General features: G+C 30.8%; 1 protein-coding gene across 1 annotated transcript; it reads left to right on the top strand.

The window, feature by feature from the left end:
* The first annotated feature begins 5672 nt into the window (after positions 1-5672).
* Positions 5673-15223, top strand: LOC101490717 (peptidyl-prolyl cis-trans isomerase CYP59). The gene is made up of 14 exons (XM_004498298.4): positions 5673-5910; positions 6005-6109; positions 6953-7070; positions 7221-7271; positions 8977-9068; positions 9184-9283; positions 10498-10620; positions 10712-10789; positions 10917-10963; positions 11054-11109; positions 13176-13216; positions 13647-13743; positions 13883-14012; positions 14098-15223. Exons 1-14 carry the CDS (start codon positions 5813-5815, stop codon positions 14822-14824), a joined length of 1863 nt encoding a protein of 620 aa, XP_004498355.1. The 5' UTR covers positions 5673-5812; the 3' UTR covers positions 14825-15223.
* The last annotated feature ends 6392 nt before the right edge of the window (positions 15224-21615 follow it).

The raw sequence follows: 21615 nt of genomic DNA, 5'->3' as shown, positions 1-21615 counted from the left end.
TTTGTTATCAAAGGACAAGAACATAAAGTGTGTAAATTGATTAAATCCTTATACGGGTTAAAACAAGCACCCAAACAATGACACCAAAAGTTTGATAAAGTTTTGCTTTCTAATGGATACAAAATAAATGAATATGGCAAGTGTATTTATAGTAAATTTCATAATGGAAATGGTGTTATGATTTGTTTTGTGGATGTTATGTTAATCTTTGGCACCAATTTAGATGAGGTAGAAAAAACTAAAACTTTCTTATCAAAAAATATTGATATGAAAGATTTAGGTGAAGCAAATGTGATTTTAGGAATTAAAATCATTAGAGGTGGAGTAAATATTGGTTTATCTCAATCTCATTATATTGAGAAAGTGCTAAAGAAATTTGATCAATTTAATTGCAAACCTGTTTCTACTTCATTTGATCAAAATGTTAGTTTACAACCACATAAAGGATACCCTGTGGCGCAACTAGATTATTGAAAGGTAATCAGATGCTTGATGTATGCCATGACCTGTATCATACCTGCCATAGCATATGCTGTAGGCAAATTAAGTCGGTATACTAGCAATCCAAGGAAAGAACATTGGTAGGCTGTTAATAGAGTATTAAAATATTTAAACGGAACAATTAACTATAGTTTAATCTATGGTGGATATCTTTCAGTTTTGGAAGGATATACAAATGCCAGTTGGGTAACTTATGTTGAGGATCATGCTTCCACAAGTGGATGGATCTTCAACCTTGGTGGAGGTGCAGTTTCTTGGGGATCAAAGAAACAAACTTGCATTGCTGACTCCACTATGTCTGCAGAGTTCATTGCCCTAGCTGCAGGTAGTAAAGAGGAAAAATGGCTAAGAAATTTGTTATATGAGATACCAATGAACCGGTATCCATACACTGCGACAGTCAATGCACACCGTCCAAAGCATATAGCCAAGTATATAGTGGAAAATCTAGACATATTGGTCTAAGACATAACTATGTAAAGGATTTAATTATAAATGGAGTAATATCCATTGTATTTGTAAGAACTGAAAATAATCTTGCAGATCCTTTGACGAAAGGTCTGACAAAGGACATGGTGTTGAAAACATCATTGAGGATGTGACTCAAGCCCATATCTAATTAACCATCAATGGTGGAAAATTGACTCACACTTGAGTAACATCAAGTCTTGAGTTCAATGATAAAAGTACACCATTAGAATGATTGCAAGTACTTGAATATAGATACATCCCAAAGGTTGAAAGTATTTGGACCATAAGTATAAAGTTGGAAGGTTGAGTTTTACTCTTTATAATTCTTTTGATAGTAGTGAGATTTCATGTGTAAGTTGTGCACACTTGTTCTAATGAATAAGTGGTTCAAAGCTTGTCTACCAATCTATTCGGGATAAGTGGAACTCTTAGCTTACTAAATTGTGTGTAAACATAAGGTCCCGAGTTTGATTCGCGCTTCTAGCAGTGGTTCGAACCCAGGTCATGCACGAAAAGGTGCATTGATCAACCACCAGACCAATGCAATGCTTTAGTCAATAAGTGAACGTTATATGTATATATCCCTTCGCGAAGCAGTGGCAGATCCAAGAATTGTAACTATTTCTCAAGTGATATTATTTTTCTATAAATAGTGTCACTTTGGGCATAATGCTAACACAAAATTCTAAAGATTGCCATCCACTTTTCTTACCCATTCTTATATTCTAAGTCATCTTTTTCTTTTCTAATGCATGAGTAAGGAATAAGAATCATTCTTTTGTAACATACTATTGAAAGGTACTATTGGTGTGAAAGTGCAAATCATATCAAGGTTTTCCAAAGTACCCTGAAGGGGATTCGCTGGTTATCTCTTTTGCATCCGATTGGTGGGGGCGAATCGAACCTAAAGGCTAGTGTAACAACACGCTTTGGAATTTGCTACATATAATCTTCATCAACAACTTCACTATTAAAGTCTTGCAGCATTGTCACCAATACATATCCAACAATAGACCCCCAATATTTTGTTAATTTTCAGATTTTTCTCTTGAAAAATTTTCAAAATTTACTTTTCTGGAAAAAAAATAATATTTTTTTCTAAAAAATTGTGAGAAAATCTTTTTTAAAAAAACTTATCGAAAAAAATTATTATTTGTTTCTCAAATTAAAAAAATTTCAAAAAAAATCGTAAATAATTTTTTATCGAAAAAAAATCGAATCTTTTTTATCGGTGAATTTTAAGAAAACAATTATCTATCAATAAAAAAATTTGTCAAATTTTTTTATAAAAAAAATTGATTTTTTTCCCCGAAAAAGTGGGCATATAGGCCCACAAAATTTTAGGGATTTTTCAGTGTTGGGGGATTACTTTTTTGGGGTCTTTTTAATTATGAATTTTTTTTGGCCCCTCGAACATGTGGGTTGGGGCCAATAATTAGTGGATTTGCCAAATTGACAACTCTAGTGGTGGGCATATAGTATAATCTAGTCCATTCACATCATATGATTAATATTTTGAATCTACTACGTGTTTGAAAGTATTAAATGTTTGATCTTAGTATCCTCTGATTTCTTGTCCTCAATATCAAGATACACATAAGCATTCCTGGAAATATATATAGATATTTATTAAAGACTTATCTGCCTTAAATGATGATTGAAGATCTCCAAATGATACTTCTTCTCTGTATTTAAGAAGAACTCACTCAGTTCTTTACCGTGAACGAGTGAGAGATTATGTATGAGAGAAAATGAAATAGACTATGTGTTAAGAAGAAAATCTGAAAAAGCCAAGAACACATCAAACCAAAAGAATAAGTGAATTATCCTCTTATAGAGAATTATTATAATTGATGTAAATCAGTCAAAGTGTTTTCACACACTTGTATTGATATATGATTTAATTTGTAACATCCTCTCAATGAGAGTTGGAATCCTAAAAATAAAATTTTTATCAAATCAGACACAAACTAGAATTGATGTAAATCAACCCGATAGTGTCAACAACCCTCTCATTCTCAAGAGGTACCTGAAAAGGTACAATGACTCTCATGAACATCAACAACATGATGCAATATGTTGAAGAAGGTTCTAGGAACGACATCCTGGAGATACTAGAGAAAAATACTCAAAGCCTAAAGAGGCATAATAAAGAATACTTATATGACTATTTATGGAAATAGTGGGTTAAGTTGTCGACTATATTGAGGAAAAATTTCACTATAAAGGGATAACTAGTTGTAGCAACAATTTGTTGTGAACTAGTATAAAATATTTGTGTCTCCTTTATACTCTTCTGTTTAGTTCTTTATGATTCAACCATACTCTGTCTAAACTTCTTTAATAGTAAGTTGAATGTTTTGGTAAAGCATAGTTTTTGTAAGAAAATATAAGCAGTTTTGAGAAATGACAAACACAATCAAAACCTCATTTCTTGTGTTTCCCAGCACCTTCAGAAGGCAACCACTACCGGGCTTGGTTACAAATGGATATGTTTAGGTTTTTTTGAATACCTCTTCCCAAGAGGTTGTTTACAAAGTAGACTCAGAATTTCAGCACTTGATAAAATGATGCTTGTTGTAGACTTCAGAGGTAGACGAATCAAAACATGGTTGTGTTCATCAAAGGCAACTGAGCCAGAGTATTGCTTGCATCACCAGAGCAACTGAATAAGAGCTTGGCTTGCATAACAAGAGTCAACCGGAGTGGAACACTATTTGTACTATAAGAGTCAATCAAAGCTTGCGTCATTAGAGTCCCACTAGAGGCGCGTGGACTAGATTTAGAAAGTGGAGCATAATTATCGGATGGAAAAGAAATTATCAAAGGAAGCAGAATTATCAGATGAAACAAAAATATCAGAGGAAACAATTATTAGAAGAAGCAGAATTATCGATGGAAACATAATTATCAGAGGAAGAAGAAAGATTATCAGATGAAGCATAATTACTAGAGGATGCAAAATTATTAAAGGAAGCATAATTATCAGAGGAAGCAAAAATATCAAATGATACAAAATTATCAGATAAAGCAGAAAGTATCAGAGGAAACATAAATATCAGAGAAAACAAAATTATTAGAGAAAACAAAAGTATTAAAGGAAGCATAAATATAAGAGGAAACAGAAGTATTAGAGAAAGCATAAATATCAGAGAAACATAAGTATTAGAGGAAGCAAAATTATCAGAGGAATCATAATTATTGGAGGAAATAAAATTATCAGAGGAAATAGAAATATTGTAGGAAGCATAATTATCAGAGAAAATAGAAGTATAAGAAAAAAACAAAATTATCATAAGAGGAATAATTATTAGAGGAAGTACAAATACCAAAGGAAGCAACATTATGGGAGGAAACGAAAATATCAGAAGAAACAAAATTATCAAAAGAAACGAAATTATCAGAGGAAGCATAAGTATCAAATGAAACATAATTATTATAGGAAACATAAAATATCAAAGGAAGTAGAAGTATCGGAGGAATCATAATTATTAGAGGAGTCAAAAGTATTGGAGGAAGCAAAATTATCAGAAGAAACATAATTATTAGAGAAACCAAAAGCATTAGAGGAAGCATAATTATCATAAGAAACAAAATGGAAGCAAATACAATTTGAAATTAAAATTGATGAGGTGTCACCGTTATACATGGACAAAATAGTAAACTAAATATAATATAAGAAAGTTAGATATTATGTGAATTACTATTTTGCCCATCCTCTATGTTGCAAACACCTCATCAATTTTTATATTTAGATGCTAAACTAAATTACAACTAAGGGTAAGTTTGGTTGTGAGTAGAAATAGAGAAGAAAGAAAGAGGTAAGAAAAAGTGAAAAAGAAAGAAAAATGTAAGAAATATAGGAGATTTGAGAGATTGTTTGGTATAAGAGAATGATGAGAGAAATAGACGAGAAAGAAATATGTTTGTCTCTTTTCCTTTGATTGGTTCAATAGAAAGTGAGAGTAGAAAAATACATATTATTTTATAGTGACAAAAATACCCTTTATATCGCCCCAACATAATTGTACCAAAATTAGGTTAATTTTTTGTTTTAATTAAAGTGTTAAATAAGTTTTTAGTTCATGTAAAATTTTGAAATTTCGTTTTTGGTATTTGTAAAAAACAATAACATTTTTTAGTCTATATAAAATTATTATATAGCATTTTTAGTCCTAGTTGGAACATCAATATACATTTTTGAATGATTTTTTCACATACATGTTTATAACACTATAAAAAGTTTCTCTACAAAAAATGATTTCAAAATTCAATTTCTAACTCTATATTTTAAGAACTTTTATCTTGAACATATGACATTTAAAAAATTCGTATTTAATTTATCATAAGTTAAAAATTCTAAATTTGTGTGAATGAAATTTTAATAATGTTCTTCTAAACATATAAAAATCGAAAGATGTTTCATTTCACCAATAATTAAACCAGCTCGTAGAATAATTTTATAAATATAATTTTTTTTATAGAGACTCTCCACTAAAAAAAATGTGTATAGTATTTTTATTATCTAGCCATACTTATCCACTCCCTCCAATCTTCAACCTCCTTATGTACGAGAAGTTAGTGTCAAGACAAGGGTAAGATTGGGAAACAAAAAGTCTGTGGGCCCCATCTATTTCAGTGTCTCTTTCCTGTTTCTTCGATAAACCAAACGAGGTATTTCTCAGCTACTTCTGTCGCTGCTATATTTCTCTTCGCAAAATCAGCTGTAACAAACACAGTGTTCTGATTTTGATTGCACCAAAAATAAAAAAGAATTATCAGTTTGAACGTTGTGAAACCCCACCTTCGTCGCCTCTCACAGGTTTTGTCGAGAGAAGAAATGTCAGTGCTGATCGTGACGAGTTTAGGGGACTTGGTGATCGATTTGCATACTCAAAAATGTCCTTTAACCTGCAAGAATTTCTTGAAGCTTTGCAAGTTCGTCTCAAAATTCCTAATTCCTCTCTCTGTTTCTACTCTTTCTTCACATTTCATCATAATATTTCTCTTCTTTTTTGTTGTTGTTGTTTAGGATTAAGTACTATAATGGCTGCTTATTTCACACTGTTCAAAAGGATTTCACTGCTCAGACTGGCGATCCAACTGGAACTGCCGCCGGTGGTGATTCTATCTACAAGTAACCAACCCTAATCCCTTTTACTTTTACTTTCTGTCCTTCATTTTTCTTCAACTGTGTTTTCTTTCACTGTCTCTCATTAGGATTATTATTATTAATTCATATTTTAAAATGAGCTTATGAAGCTAAGTTAAGTTTTTGTTTGTTTTCAGTTACTGTTAGAGTGTATGTTAGTTTGTTGTTCTACTGATTCACTACTACCAACTAACACTGATAAATCTTTTGTTAATGGGGTTTGTTTATGTGATGGGGGACTAGAGTTTAGGACCTATTCTTTTTTATTTTATTTTATTGGCAGATGTTAATAATTGTTAGATTATGTTAGTTTATTTGGACCGAATCCAGGACCTCCTGCATGAAATTCCTTCAATGTCTCTTAGCTCGCCAATCGAGCTACCTTTGCAAGACACTTTAGGACCTATTCTAAAATAAAAAAGGGGATTATATGGGATTGGTTTGGATTTGAGGAGAGTGAATGGGAGGGAGAGAGAGACAGTACATTATCAAATATTGTGGTGAAAAGTGAAATTCCCTGTAATATTTATCCACTGTTTGTAATTTTATCCCTTGAGTTTTGGGTTTCTGTCTCATTGATACACGGTTTCTCAAATGAAGGGATTTCATTCAGCAATAAAAATCATTTTTTAAATGGATTTGACTAATCTATTAAGACTCTTGTAAATTCACATGACAGATTTCTGAGATTTTCCTTTTTTTGGATCAATGTTTTACGATATGTAGGGAGCATTCGATAAGAGTAAGAGCATGAGAAGAAATAATCTTGGATTAGAAAGTTTCTGACTTGATGCTGTCATTTTGGGCAATGGCCTTCTGTTTCTTCAGGTATCTTTATGGTGATCAAGCTCGGTTTTTCAATGATGAGATTCATATTGATCTAAAGCATTCTAAGACTGGAACTGTTGCCATGGCAAGTGCGGGAGAGAATATGAATGCTTCACAGGTATAACATAGTTTTTTTCTGGAAGCTTGATGATTGCTTTCATGTTACTTGACCCACATGTGTTTTTCCCTGACAACCTTGTATAAAGCATGAGCAAATAATGCATCCCATAAAATAAATTTTTACTTGCTATTGTTTTTCTTTTTTCAGTTCTATATAACTCTGCGTGATGACCTTGATTACCTTGACGGAAAGCATACAGTAAGTATTCTAGGCATCCTTTCCTTGCTTTGATTGTTTCTCAGGGTACATCGGATTCATGCCTTCATCACATTGAATACACTGAACTATTTTAATTATCAGGATTTGGATGTATAAGTTTTGGAAATTTCATTTGCGTTTCACAAAAAGTTTAAATCTTTATGTAATCATGACCTGGGTTGAATTAGAGGAAGTATACTTTGAGTTCTATTTCAATAATTAATAATGATAAATACTTAATATGTACTTTTAAGCAGTTTTTGTTTTACAAAGTTTACGGGCTTATCTTTTAGCCAAAGAAAAGACAGTAACAATAAAATCTAAAGTTCTAAATGTAAAATCAGCTCAAAAGAGAACATATGTATAGTCCATTCAATGCTTTTGAGAGTATCCTTTAGCAACCAAATTAGCCTTGTAAACCCACTTCATTCCACTTCTTTTTGCTCTATCAGATAGCTCAGTGATAGCCCATGTTTGGTTCTTTTCAATGGATTTGATTTCATTTGATCACTTGATACTATATGAACTTCATCCAAGTAGACTTTCATTGCTAACAAAATCACCCATCCATGTAGGAGGCTGTCTCTCTTTAGGATGCCTCAACTCCCTCACCCTCAATTCGCCTTCACTAGAGCTATCTTCCTCTTCTCTAACTCCTCATCACAAGTCTCTCCTAGAGGTAAGCGGCACACTTAGATAAAATTAGAGGCAGAAGCATTCTTTCCTTTGTGATCAGACGATGAACTCTATCTCCTTTGATTATAACGCTTTGACTAAAACACTGTAGATTATCAGATGCTCTGTAATACATAACTCTTTATCTTCTAACTAAATCTGCACGCTTAACAAATAGTTAGGGGATAGTTGTTCTTACTGTTTTTGTTATCATCAAAACATCAATCAGAGGATTGTAGCTAAAAACTCTTTTGCACTAACATTAACTCCCAATATTCACAAGTAGTGCTTCTATTCTCAAGTGTAGTCCTTGATTCTGTACATGTGCATGTGGTATGCAGCCAAAGGCCCAAAATGATCAACTGACGTTTTCATTCCACTCCAAAAATACTCTATCTACCAATGCAGGACCCTTGTTTAGGACATGAATAGTACAGTTCATAGCCTTCATTGAAAATGTTCTATTTAGATAACATGGAACAAACCATGTTCATTTGTTACGAAATATAAATAGTGCTCAACTGCCTCTTGATCCCACGTTGTTTGCAAAAATAATTGAACTCATTTGACTTTGAATTGAATTCAGAAACACTTAAGAACTATCCCTATTTCTATCTTCGCCAGATCTCATCTAGTTAATTTCAAATTATCTGTGAGGAGCTTGAAGATGGGACCTGTCTGTCATTTCTTTAGCAATAACCTCTTTGAGAATTGGGTTGAGAACTGTCAGATTGGTTGACAGGCAGAGATAATACTTCACTTTTAGGTCTTTCAGCTTCATCTAATCACTATCGTTTATGCATTGATGTATTTCTATATAAAAATATGTAACATATGGTCTTTTCCCCACTAGTCAAAATTCTTGGATCTGTCCCTAAACAGAGCACATGCATTTATATAACAAAACCATATAACAGAAGCTAGGCTATCAGAAGCAGCTATTATAACAAATCAGCTAAGCTATAACTCTTATCAAATTTTATACTGAATAAGTTATTTCTTTGGTTTCTAAGGTATGCCATCTTTGCAGGTTTTTGGTGAGGTAGCTGAAGGATTTGAGACTTTGACTAGAATAAATGAGGCTTATGCAGATGAAAAGGGAAGGCCATTTAAAAATATCAGGTTTGTATTGAAACACCTTTTTCAGTACTAAGAAATGTGGATTGAAAGTTGTATTTTATTTTTTGTCTTTATGAGAAGAATGTAATGTATTCATCACCTTGAATTACTTGAACAGAATCAAGCACACTTACATCCTGGAGGATCCTTATGATGATCCTCCTCAGCTACCTGAGTTCATTCCTGAAGCTTCACCAGAAGGAAAACCTAAAGATGAGGTAAGGTTGCAGAACTGTATTTCATATCTTGAACCAAGCAAAATTTTAGCCTAGATTATTTGTTAACGGCGGTCCTTTCTGTAATGAGAGCATTGATTGTGAGAATGACTACAACCGAATAAAATATTAATCTCAATTTTGGAGGTATGTGATTACTGATCAGTGAAATACTCTGCATGACATTTGTCTGCTTTGCTATTTATTTAATCACATGGTGTATTTGGGGATTCTGTGCTTTTTAAGCATGCTTCATTGTCAATAGATATTCTATCGGATATGATTGTATTTTTGGCGTTTAGTGTTTCTTTCATGGTTTCTTAGAGGGTTTTCCTGATATGTGCAAAAGGATAGGATCATATTAGAGTCATTGAGCTTAATTTGCACTGATGCATTTGTTAGTTTTAGTACTTTATTTATTTCACTCAGTTCAGGAGGGTAACACGCTTTTCCATATTTTGTGACTTTTCTTCCATCTTACATAAATTTTGTTTCTCTATAATAAATGGTTAATGTATTGATCGAGCTTTTTTCTGCCATATTTGTAAACTACAACCGCAAATCAAGAATTGATTATCTGACGATTATATTCTTAAGAATTGTGATATTACAAATAATTTATATTAGCTGTCACTGTATGACTAATTTGGAGATCAATGTGTTAGACATCTTATTAGTGAACAATAATTATGGCAGTTGTGGGCATTTATGTTTTTATTATTTGTCAGTTATGTTGTTTACTTTTAGGAATAAATAAATAGAGAAAGGATATATATAGTGATTATGGGATAATTATTGAGTGGCTATGGGAGGGAGAGACCAAGCTCTCTAATTCTTGGAAGGGAGAGACCAAGCTCTTTAACATCTTGGTGGGCAATTTTTGTCAGTGTTTTCTTTTATCTTTATATTCTCTTTTTGTCAAGTTTAGGAGTATTTGTGTGTCTGTAATTTGTACTACAACTTCCTATGTTTTGAGAATCATTCTCCAGAGGCTAAAGTAATTAATTCTGTGTTTATTCATTAATTTTCTGAATCATTGATGCCAGTTTCTATCAGAATGATAGCATCATGTATATATATCAATTAGTATAATGGGTTTTACTTGTTATGCATTTACTATCATGTATCAAACATTTTAGTGAATAATTCAATTTTACAGTCTTCAGTAAGCACACCTGTTCAAACTTCAAAGTCACTACTTAATGCAATTTTACTAGGTTGATGATGAAGTCCGACTTGAAGATGATTGGGTGCCCATGGATGAACAATTAAACCCAGGAGAACTTGAAGAGGTTATTAGATCAAAGGAAGCGCATTCTAGGGCAGTCGTGCTTGAGAGTGTAAGTATATGTTAGACAAAAATCTTAGTACTTTATGATTTCGTATGTGACTTTGTTACCTTTGTATAACTCCCTTTCTTCCTTATTTTAGATTGGGGATATTCCTGATGCTGAGGTTAAACCTCCAGATAATGTACTATTTGTCTGTAAGTTGAATCCTGTTACTGAGGTGGGTAATCTTTTATGTTCTGTTATGGATCTGCATCATTTCCTTCTTTACCCACTCATTTCTACCAAGGTAGCATTCAGTGTTTTCTAAACTATTAATGATTAATGTTTTTCTCTTTAAATTATAGGACGAGGACTTGCATACAATATTTTCACGCTTTGGAACTGTATCATCGTGAGTAATAATACTGAAGAGTTGACTTGGTAACACATTTAGCAATATCATATTGTACATACTGTTCTCACCCGAAATATTTGATGATAGGGCTGAAATCATCCGCGATCACAAGACTGGTGACAGTTTGTGCTATGCTTTTATAGGTCAGTACGTGTGCCCACAATCTGTGTTAAATTTATGCAATTTCAAATGCATGCAGGAACCATAATTCTCAATTGTTTAAATGGTTCTTATTTCTTTCCTCTCTTTCATTTGGTCTTTTTCCTCTTTGCTACAGTACAATTATCCTGATTTATTTTTTTTACATTATGAATATGCTTAAGTTATATGTATTTATTAATTATATGCCTCATGAGATTTCTTCGTGAGAATCTTCATTTTTTTGGTTTTAAGAAGAATGGAAAGGTTACTGCTAGAAGATATTAAAATATCTTATATTATGTTTGATATTATGTTAAGACTTGAGAGTATCTCAAATTTCCTCAGTTTTCATTTTTCTTGTTCTAGTCGATCTATGATCTTTATAGTTTCTACTTTCTATGGCATAGCACATGTTACTATGGTCATCTCTGCTGTGTTAATTTTCTCTCTTTTCATTGTTATCCCTAATTATTGTAGTTTCTTACCCTTGTTTGGGAAACGATCTCGATATTTCTTTTTCAGATTTCAGTTCTGTCATGAGTTGTAAAATAGTTATTGATCCTAAATCTTTTCTAAGCAATTTTATTCTCAGGAGCTGTCCTACAAAATATGTCAACCTCTTCTTATCTACCTGAATGCCTTTCAAAAAAGTATATTCATTTTCTGTTGATGCCTGCTTGATGTTTTTTGTTAGAAAATTACATTTTTAGCCCCTATCTATAAGATTGTTAGGACTTAGATTAGGAGAGTTAGTTACTAGTAGTTAGTTAGTTGGTTATATGGTTAGTTAGGATTATTTTGTATAAATAGGGAGTTGTGGAGTTGGAATGAGATAACTTTGAATAATTAAGTTGTGAGTAGAGAATTCTGTAGTGTGAAAGGAGAGTGCTCCTTTGGGGTAGCCTTGAGGCAAGGTTAAGAAATCATCTTGTGTCTTGTACCTTCAATGTTAATCTCTTGTATCTTCTCTTTCAACCTCACTACGTGATTAACAAATCATCCTTTTGCTTACAACTTTTATCTTTATTCCTTTGAATCTATTTTTTATTCAATTAATCTAGGAATTCTTTCTTGCTTAAAGAAAGATTCCTAAGATTTATTGCTCAAACGCATTTACTGCACATAATTACTTGCATATTTAGGTAGAAATTTTGGTTGTATTACCGACTTTTTAATTCGTATATTATTAATATTAGTTATTAGTTACTTTATTATAAAGAAGAAATATTATTAAAAAAATAATAGACAAGGAACAAATAAAATGGAGGATAAGATACCCTACTCAGGGTCAGAAATGACATGGCAATAAAAACTACAAACAAGCAATTGATTCCATACTCATTAATCTCTCTGCATATCTGAATACGGTGCTCCCTCACCGAAGCCATGATAAGGCACCAAAATAAAGACATTAAAAACCAGCCATCTCACCGGAATATTGAAAAGCACTCATAAACTGAAAGTGCAAGAATTCATCTCCATCCAAATACGCCAAAGAACTGTAGGAATGGAAAACCACCATAAATTATGCCTTCCATACTTCTAAATTCTCTAAAATAAAGGGCAACTTGATGCTATAACGTTCCTGCCATGATAGGATCCAAGAAAAGGTGAGAGTGAGAGCGAGACCCATTTTAAATCGATAAAAACTTTAGAGGAACATCCAGCATTCATAGAAAAGCTCCATACAATTTGTTCCTAACAAAAGTGGCAGTAGTAATATGCAAATATGAGTTGGAAGCTCTTTCTGAACTTCAACCTTACAAGCTTGCATTTTTTAGAGCTTTATTTAGTCAATGAGCTTTGGTTATGTATGGTTCTGCAAGCTAAAGTCTTGACCTTTTCAGGAGGTTAGAATTTCTAGCATTAATTAATATAAGGAAAATGCTTCAGACTAACTGAGCCACCGTTGTCAATGTTTCTGTTTTCATATAGGTTAAGTCAAATACATTATCATTTTTTTTAGAACTTGTAATTGGTAATACTTTGACTGTTTGTATTCTACAAAACTACCCTGCAAATGTTATTAATGCAATCAACAATATCTAATGTTTATGCGTCATGACAGAGTTTGACGACAAACAGGCATGTGAGCAGGCATATTTTAAGGTATGCTGGAGAACTTATCGTATTCCTGAATTGTATGGTCTTTCTTTTTCTGGACAGTAAATGACTCTGTTTAGCTTCATGCACACAGGATGTTTTAGTAGGTCTATTAGTTCCTTGGTTAGCTTATGTATACCTTACATAATCTTCCTTGTTAGCATTATCCATATTACTTAATATTGCATTTATCTCCTAAAGATGATGTTAATTTCGCTAGTGTTTAAGTTGTTTGCTTACCTGTTTTATTTGCTGTTTATCCAGTTTCCATTTTGGTTGGCCTATTAGATGTATTGGATTGCAGAGTTGTTCTTTTCTTATGTAATTCTTAGTTTAGACTTACAATTTCAATTACATATGCATAGAAAATTGCTTTGAGATGAATAGAAAACTTGTTACTCTAACCTCTTCTCTATCATGGCTTTCTGATCTGTAGATGGATAATGCATTGATTGATGATCGAAGGATACATGTGGATTTTAGTCAAAGTGTTGCAAAACTGTGGTCACAATACATGCGGAAAGATAATAAGGGTAGGGATTGATATATCACTTCCTATAAGCATTTGCTTAATAATTTTATTTTATGGCATGGTACAGGATGCCAGCCGTGGTTCGGTTGTAAATGATTGAAACTAACCTTCCATGTTAATTCAACAATTTATGACTGCAGGTGGTGGTTGCTTCAAATGCGGTAGCACAGATCATATTGCCAGGGATTGCACTGGAGATGCTATTATGAAACAACCCACAAAATTCATCTTGAAGGACAATAATGCCCAGCGAGGTGGCGATAAAGCGAGGTCTGTACTTCTGATTGCACGTGTCTTTCTTTTACTGTATGTGACTATGTCTGTCATAATGAACTACTGCAATTTCATTGTGTAGCTATGAAATGGTTTTTGATGGAGATAACACTGAAAGTCCAAGAAGACAAACGAAACACCAAAGACATGACAGGGATGCCCAAGATGATAAAAATGGTAGGAAGGAAAATTTTAAAAATGACAGTCATAGAGGCCGTAGGGATCAGGGGATGGCAGGCTCAAATAGCAGAGAAAGGTATGGCGATAGAAGCAGAGGGCTTGAAGAAAATGGAGATGATAAAACACGACTTGAAAGAGGTGCAAGAGATTCAGATTCTCATGTTGATAAGAAAGACAGAGAAAGGCATATGGGAAGACATAGAGATGATGAATACCGACGGAAAGATGAGCTAGACACAAGAAAAAGAGACTTAGATAGTAGCTACACAGAAAGACGGGCTAGTCGAGATGATAGCATAAAAACAGATGCTAGCCATTTGGATAGGAGGAATGACAGAGATTACAGGAAGAGAACTGAAGACAGTGGAAGGCAAAATGTGAAGATTGATTCTGGAAGAAGAAAACGAAGCCCAGATGATGAGGATTACAAACGTAGAAGGAATGATGAGGATTACAGAGAAGATGTGAAGATTGATTCTGGACGAAGAAAACGAAGCCCAGATAATGGGGATTACAGACATAGAAAAGACGATGAGGATTACAAACGTAGAAAGGAAGACCGCGGACATAGAAGACATGATACTGAATCCGATGACTATCATAGAAGGCATCATGGTGACAGAAGGTAATTGTCGGTGTCTCCATATCCTAATCATAAACACAGAACCTTGTCTATGCAGGTTCAAGGTAGAGTTTCTTCGGTTGCACTAAACTTTTGTTAGTGGAATCAGAAAGTCTTTGTTTATTAAGTTCTATATTGATTTTCATTCAGTGTTAAAATACATGGAACATAGATAAGAAATCATGTCTAATATTTTGTCTTGTTTTTATTGTTGACTAAAGAACAAAACTTACCTGTAGTACCATAGGTGTTCTAGTATTGATCTCCACAAAAAAATCATTGAAAGTTAAGATTTCAAGAACAGTTATCCAAAGACAACTAAAGATTGTTATCAACAGTTATAAAGGAAAACGGAACCTAGTTCCCGTATAGCATGGTTTCATGAGGGAATCGAGTTTTCTTTGAATGGTTATTGTGAATGTCCTTTTTCCTTCTTATTCTCTTCTTCTGGGGGGATTAAGTATAGCACACTAATTAATGATGAATGAGGAGTAATAAGGCTCGCATGGAATTACATATGCAAACCACTTTGCTTCTCTATTTTAAATATGATTGTGTGGCTCATTTTACAATTATTTTCAAATGTACATGTTCTCAAGGCTTTGTTTAAGAAAGTTTATTTTCCCACCGTTAAATCTTCTAAAAAATCCCCAAATTTTGTCAGAATTGGTTAATCAGGAGATGTATTTTACACGTATGGATTGGTTAATCTGGACATGTATTTTTGTATATTTGAGAATATTGAGAGTGATAAAAGAAACATCTTTATTTAATGTGTACAAGTAATATAGTATTGTACTATTCACAAGTTTATTTTCTACTATCAAATCAATAAATCTCATCAAATCTCATTTGATTCAATGGTATGATTTATTAATTCAATGGTGGAAACAAATTTGACATGTTGTAAGACTTACTTCAATTGTTTACCATATAATTGTTTTGTTTGTTTGAAATTTGTAATGTGGAAAAAATGAGTTGATAGTGACTCCTACTCAATTTGTTTGATATATTTCCTCACTCCCTAATTTATTTATTTTTTCTTTCATAGTACGAAATTGATTTCTTTATTTTAAAATTCGACAATTTTGGTTTATCTATTAGATTTTTTAACTAAAAAATAGTAATGTGATAATATTAAATTGACGTGACATGCGATCTCATGATGTAGAACTATTTAAATGTATTAATTATTTATTTGATTAAATTACAAAAATAATTAACTATATTTTTAGTCCCTATCGAATTTCAACATTTCAATTTTAGTCATTGTAAAATAAAAATACAATTTCTAGTCTCTACAAAATTACCATCCATGTAGTTTTAGTAGGCAACATATATTTTTTAATGAATTTTTTCATGTTTGTTTATGACATTATAAAAAGTCTCTCTTCAAAAAATGAGCTCAAAATTTAATTTCAAAGTCCATATTTTCGTTGTTTTTATCTTGATATTTTAGCATTTAAAAATTTCATATTTAATGCATTTAAACTTAAAAAATTCTAAATTTTTGTAGATGATTTTTTTATAATATAAATATTACTGCTAAAAATTATTTAAATTATTTAAAGTTAAAAAATAGTTAAAACATGTTTCATTTCGGTAGAAACTAAAAGTAATTGTTGAATAGCTTTGTTTTTTATTTTATAAAGACTAAAATTGAATGATCGAAATTTTATGGGGACTAAATATATATTTAATTATAAAAATGAATAATCATAGAATTTTAAATTGATATTTTTAGAAGATTTTATTGTAATTTATTGAATATTAATAATTCAAAATCATCTTTTCATAAGTCGCGTCATTTAATACATGTCAAATTATAATTTTTAATTAATTTTTTTAAGAATAAATTAAAACTGTCGAATTTTAAAAAAGATGAATCAATTACACATATTAGTGAAAATAAAAACAATTAAAAACACTGTTGGCGTGATAAACACTATTGCACACTCTTAGACACATAATTGTGATATTCAAGATTCTCATTGGGTGAAAATTGTTGTATGACCATATTAACATTTCTAAGTTGAATTTATCCTTAAATATTACTTCATTAGTATTTGGTATTATTGTATGTGAAAAATAAAATAAAATGGGGGTGTGTCCAAAAATTGTCGTGGTTAACCCACGTGAATCAAGGAGTGACACAGTTTCTTTTGTCCATCTTTGTCTTCTAATTCTTTTAAATTTTTATTTTTTTTTTATTTTTATCAATTTCTAGAATTAGTTATTTTATTTTAAAATTTGATAATTTTAATTTTTTAATATAATTTTTTAGTTAAAAAAACAATATATTTTAAATAATGTGATATATATAATACAATATGTATAGTGATTAATATCCGTCAAATTACAATAAAATCTATAAAAGTTCCACTTTTAACTTTAAAAATTTATTTATTTTTGTAATTTAATTAATAAAATTATATTTCATATCATTTAAAATATATTAAATTATTATTTTTAATTATAAAATTTAAAAACTGTCGATTTTTAAAATAAATAGATTTATTATATAAATTAAGAAAAATAAAAAAATCAAAATTATAATTTAACATTCTTTTTAAAAAAAGCATCATGACCGAGACCACCGACAACACGACGTTGCAAAAGAGGATCACAAACTCTTTTCTTCTTTTTGAATCCTTAAACTGTCGGTTCACCAAGATATGTATCAAAATAATAATAATAATAATAATAATAATAATAATAATATTTTTTTCTTCTTCTTTACAATAGTCAATATTAATAATGTTGGTTAAATATTGTCAGTAACAGAGATGATTTGAGATCATTATGTGATCATAAATCACTCTTCTACGTCGCTTTCTCTTTATTTTTTTATTTAAATAAGTAATTTTTATATATATTTATTTTTATTGTATTTTTCTTTTCTTTATTTTCTCACCAATTAAGTGTAACATTGTTTTGTTTTTCCGGTGCGATATTTATTTTATTCAGATGGACATATTAACTTCGTTTCAGATAGATTCAATCAATGATTTTGGTATCTTCAATGTATCATATTTGAGGGCATAAGTATTTCAGTAACTTTAATTTTGTCATATTTGTAGGCATTTTGTTATTTTATGCTTTTAACTTTAATTTTATCATATTTGTAGGCATTTTAATGTATCATATTTGATCAATGTATTCTTTTAATATGAATGAATGAATATTGTTTTTAAGTAAAAAAAAAATTGTCTATAATATATTTAAGGTAGAAATTGAATTATTGACCTCTCTTAACACTCAATTTCTTAACTCTCTCAAATCAACCACCAAACTAACCATATATTCCATAATAATAATAATAATAATAATAATAATAATAATAATAATAATAATAATAATAATAATAATAATAATAATAATAATAATAATAATAATAATAATAATATTATTATTCAGATCATAACTTAGAAGACTTTACATCGGTGATGAATCAGAAGGAAGAAAATTTTGTGAGCAGTGATGTGTGATCAGAATCCACAGTGGAGAAGTTGAGGTGTACCTACAAGCACTATGACACTTAAGTCAATATATGATTGATGTGGGTGAGAGACATAAAATATAGTGTAGTTTATTAGGTTGGGATGTGATTCTTATATAACATGATAGATAAGATATTGGGCTTGAGCCAACCCAAAAGTCCAATCTAGAATAGATGACTCCAAGTCAAAGTCAAATGCTTATGCTAGCATGATGAGTCGACTTATAAGCATTGTCGTTTTGGCGTATTATCCTGTAATATTATTTGAAATATGCAATTTTGTTCTATATATGAATAATGATTATTGTCATACATATTTCTAAGGTCTTTTGATTCAATGGAGGGGAGGACAAGGAATAAGAGGAGAAATATGTTTGATTCAAAAGAGAATAGAATAGATGATTGTTAATTAAACCATGTTTGGTTCAAGGGGAGGGGAGGGGAATTTTTTTAATTAAATCATGTTTGGTTCAAGAGGATGAGAGAAATTATAAATAATTTATATGTGTATTTAGTCACCTTATCTCGATATCCCCAAAATAGAGAAAAAAACAAAATGAGATTTATGAGAGATTTTATTAGTGGGATAGTCAATCACACAAATTAAAATAAAAGAAAAAAGAATATGAATTTTGTCCATTATGAAAGGAAATGATATAATCTCTAAGTGACAAAAAATGAGGTAATGTAGCGCCTGTAATGGTTGTTTGTTGTCAAAATCAAAGCTTCCAAATACATTTTGGGGTAAAGCTTCAAACACAATTGTGTATATCCTAAGCTTTTCACCATGAATATCCTTACAATATGAAGTGAAAATGCAAAAACACAGTAGGATGAGGTTGAATTGTGTCGTTCCTAGTTGAAATTCTTTTATTTTCTTTTCTAGTTTTGATTTAGTGACTTAAACAAATTAAATTAATCAGAGACAACAATAAACAAACAGAGTAAAAGTAAAGTAACACGCCAAATTTTATCCTAGTTCACTACCAACGTGATATCTACGTCTAGTCCTCTCACACATAAAGATTTATCCACTAAATCTTGAGTTGCAATATTTGATCTTACAAGTCAATCTTCTCAAAACAACCTAAAGGCTACAAACTTTTTGAGGCAAATTACACATTGATCCTATAAGTCAAGTCTTCTCAACATCCAACTTGAAAACCTACAAATCGTTGAGGCAAACTACACTTTGACCCTACAAGTCAAGTCTTCTCAAAACAATTTGAAACCTACAAATTTTTTAGGCAAACTAAAGCCATTATCGGATTGGATTACAATGTGTAAGATTGGGGTGTGTTTTGCTTCTTCTAAGCATATTTATTACAATGATTTTCTCACACTAGAAAGAACACTTAAGCACTTAAGAAATATAACTTTGAACGAGTGTTGTTACCCTTACTTTGAGGGAGTTTCCACGTTAAAGTTTGAGGTGTCCGATTTATAGTTTTTCTCTTTTATTGCTATTGTTATTGATATTGGTTTGGGTAGCGATGGTAAGGCCAACCAACTCGCCTCGTTTAACTCTCCCCGTGATGAGCCCACACAAAAAGCGAAACTAAACAGACTAACTTAGATAGTCAAATCAAAAGTACCACCCGCCTTGTGGCAAACTAACGGGCTTACCGGCCCGTCCACCAATTTTTATTTTATTTTAACATTTTACAAAAATAATAACTACAATTATCATAAATTAATAAAGCCAAATGTCAAAACAAAATTACTGCTAGCATAAATAAAATCTTAATTTTAAAATATATTCACCCATTAATCAATCCCAAAATCCAAAATAAAGATAGCATCAAAATAAAACAAGTCTCAAAATAGAACTACTGTTAGACACTTACATTAAGGCATGAAAATAAGAACTCAACTAGGCCATGAAACGAAGAACTCAATTGGACCCTGAATATTGAGAAAGCTACTAACTATTGTTAGCTGCTTACATTAAAAAATAGGATTAGCATTGTTAGCTAAGAAGAACTCAGTTAGGCCACGAAAATAAATTTTGTTAGTACTATAAGCTACTTTCAAAATTAAAAGCCCCAAAACAAAGATAAGTTTACTTAATGTTACATTCTACTTGTAAAGAAAGAGTAATTTTATTGAAACCCAAAATATAATATTTTTGATATTTTAGAAAAAAATAAAAAATAATCCTAATTATATTTTATACGGTATTGTATTGTGTCTCATTTTGTGTTCCAATAATATAACTCTAAGTTTATTAAACTTATCAATAATAAATTTTTCAACAATAATTAAAGTTTTATAATAAATAAATTTACATCATGTCATTTGAACAAAATAAAATAAAATATATATTATGTAACAAACTATCAACAATTAAACTTATCAGCAAAAAAAATATAAATAAATTTTCAAAAAATTAATATCAGTATTTCACAAGTAAAACTTGGTATTTTAGTTTTTTAGTTTGAATTGCATAAATTAACGAACGAGTTTTACTTTTTTAGTTTAGTTGAATTAATAAAAAAAATCAACTAAAATGAGAAGAGAACAAAAGACAATTTAAATTTCGCAAAAATTAGTTAAATTTAACAAGCTCCGTAACACCATTCATCTTCCCTCCTCTCTTCTCCATTTATCCCAACCAAATAGACCTAAAAGACATTAAGGTCTCGAATCGAATAATAATTGTTAATTAATAACTTTATAAGAACAAGTTCCTTGTTTACAAGTTACTCTACAGTATAAGAAAGAAAGCAATTTGTTCCTTGGTGGTTTGATTTCAGATACAACTCATTGGAATTAAAATTAAGAACTCAACGTGGAAGTAAAGATATCAATAATTCTATATATATGGTCACTGAAACAAAGAAATAGAATATTAGGCTGAGATAACTTTCACTTCTTAAATTTCATTTGTTAAATTATCTGACGGCTAGCTCTAGTGCATGCATTTTCCATCTTTTGTCAAAAGAATTGAAGGTATAAACATAAATTGTAAGTACCTTTATTAACACTTCTTAAATTTTGAAGTTTACTCCGACTATGAAGAACCTCAAAATCTAATACTTGTAAACATTTTTTTTATATAAAAAGATAATAAACAATAATATATACATACATGTCATTCATTTTCTTTCTTTTTTTAACTCTTATTAAGAAAAATTGACGGAGTAGTTTATTGTATTTATTTTATATATTAATATTCATAAAATAGAATTTGTATTTAAATACATTAAATTTAATTTGTTCATATTCTAAAATAAGTTAGTAGTATTAATAAGAGATATGTTTAGAAAAAATAATAATAAATTGAAAGAGTGGTGTCT

The sequence above is a fragment of the Cicer arietinum genome, chromosome 4, assembly GCF_000331145.2.
Source record: "Cicer arietinum cultivar CDC Frontier isolate Library 1 chromosome 4, Cicar.CDCFrontier_v2.0, whole genome shotgun sequence".
NCBI lineage: Eukaryota > Viridiplantae > Streptophyta > Magnoliopsida > Fabales > Fabaceae > Cicer > Cicer arietinum.
This window is presented reverse-complemented; position numbering and strand designations above follow the sequence as displayed.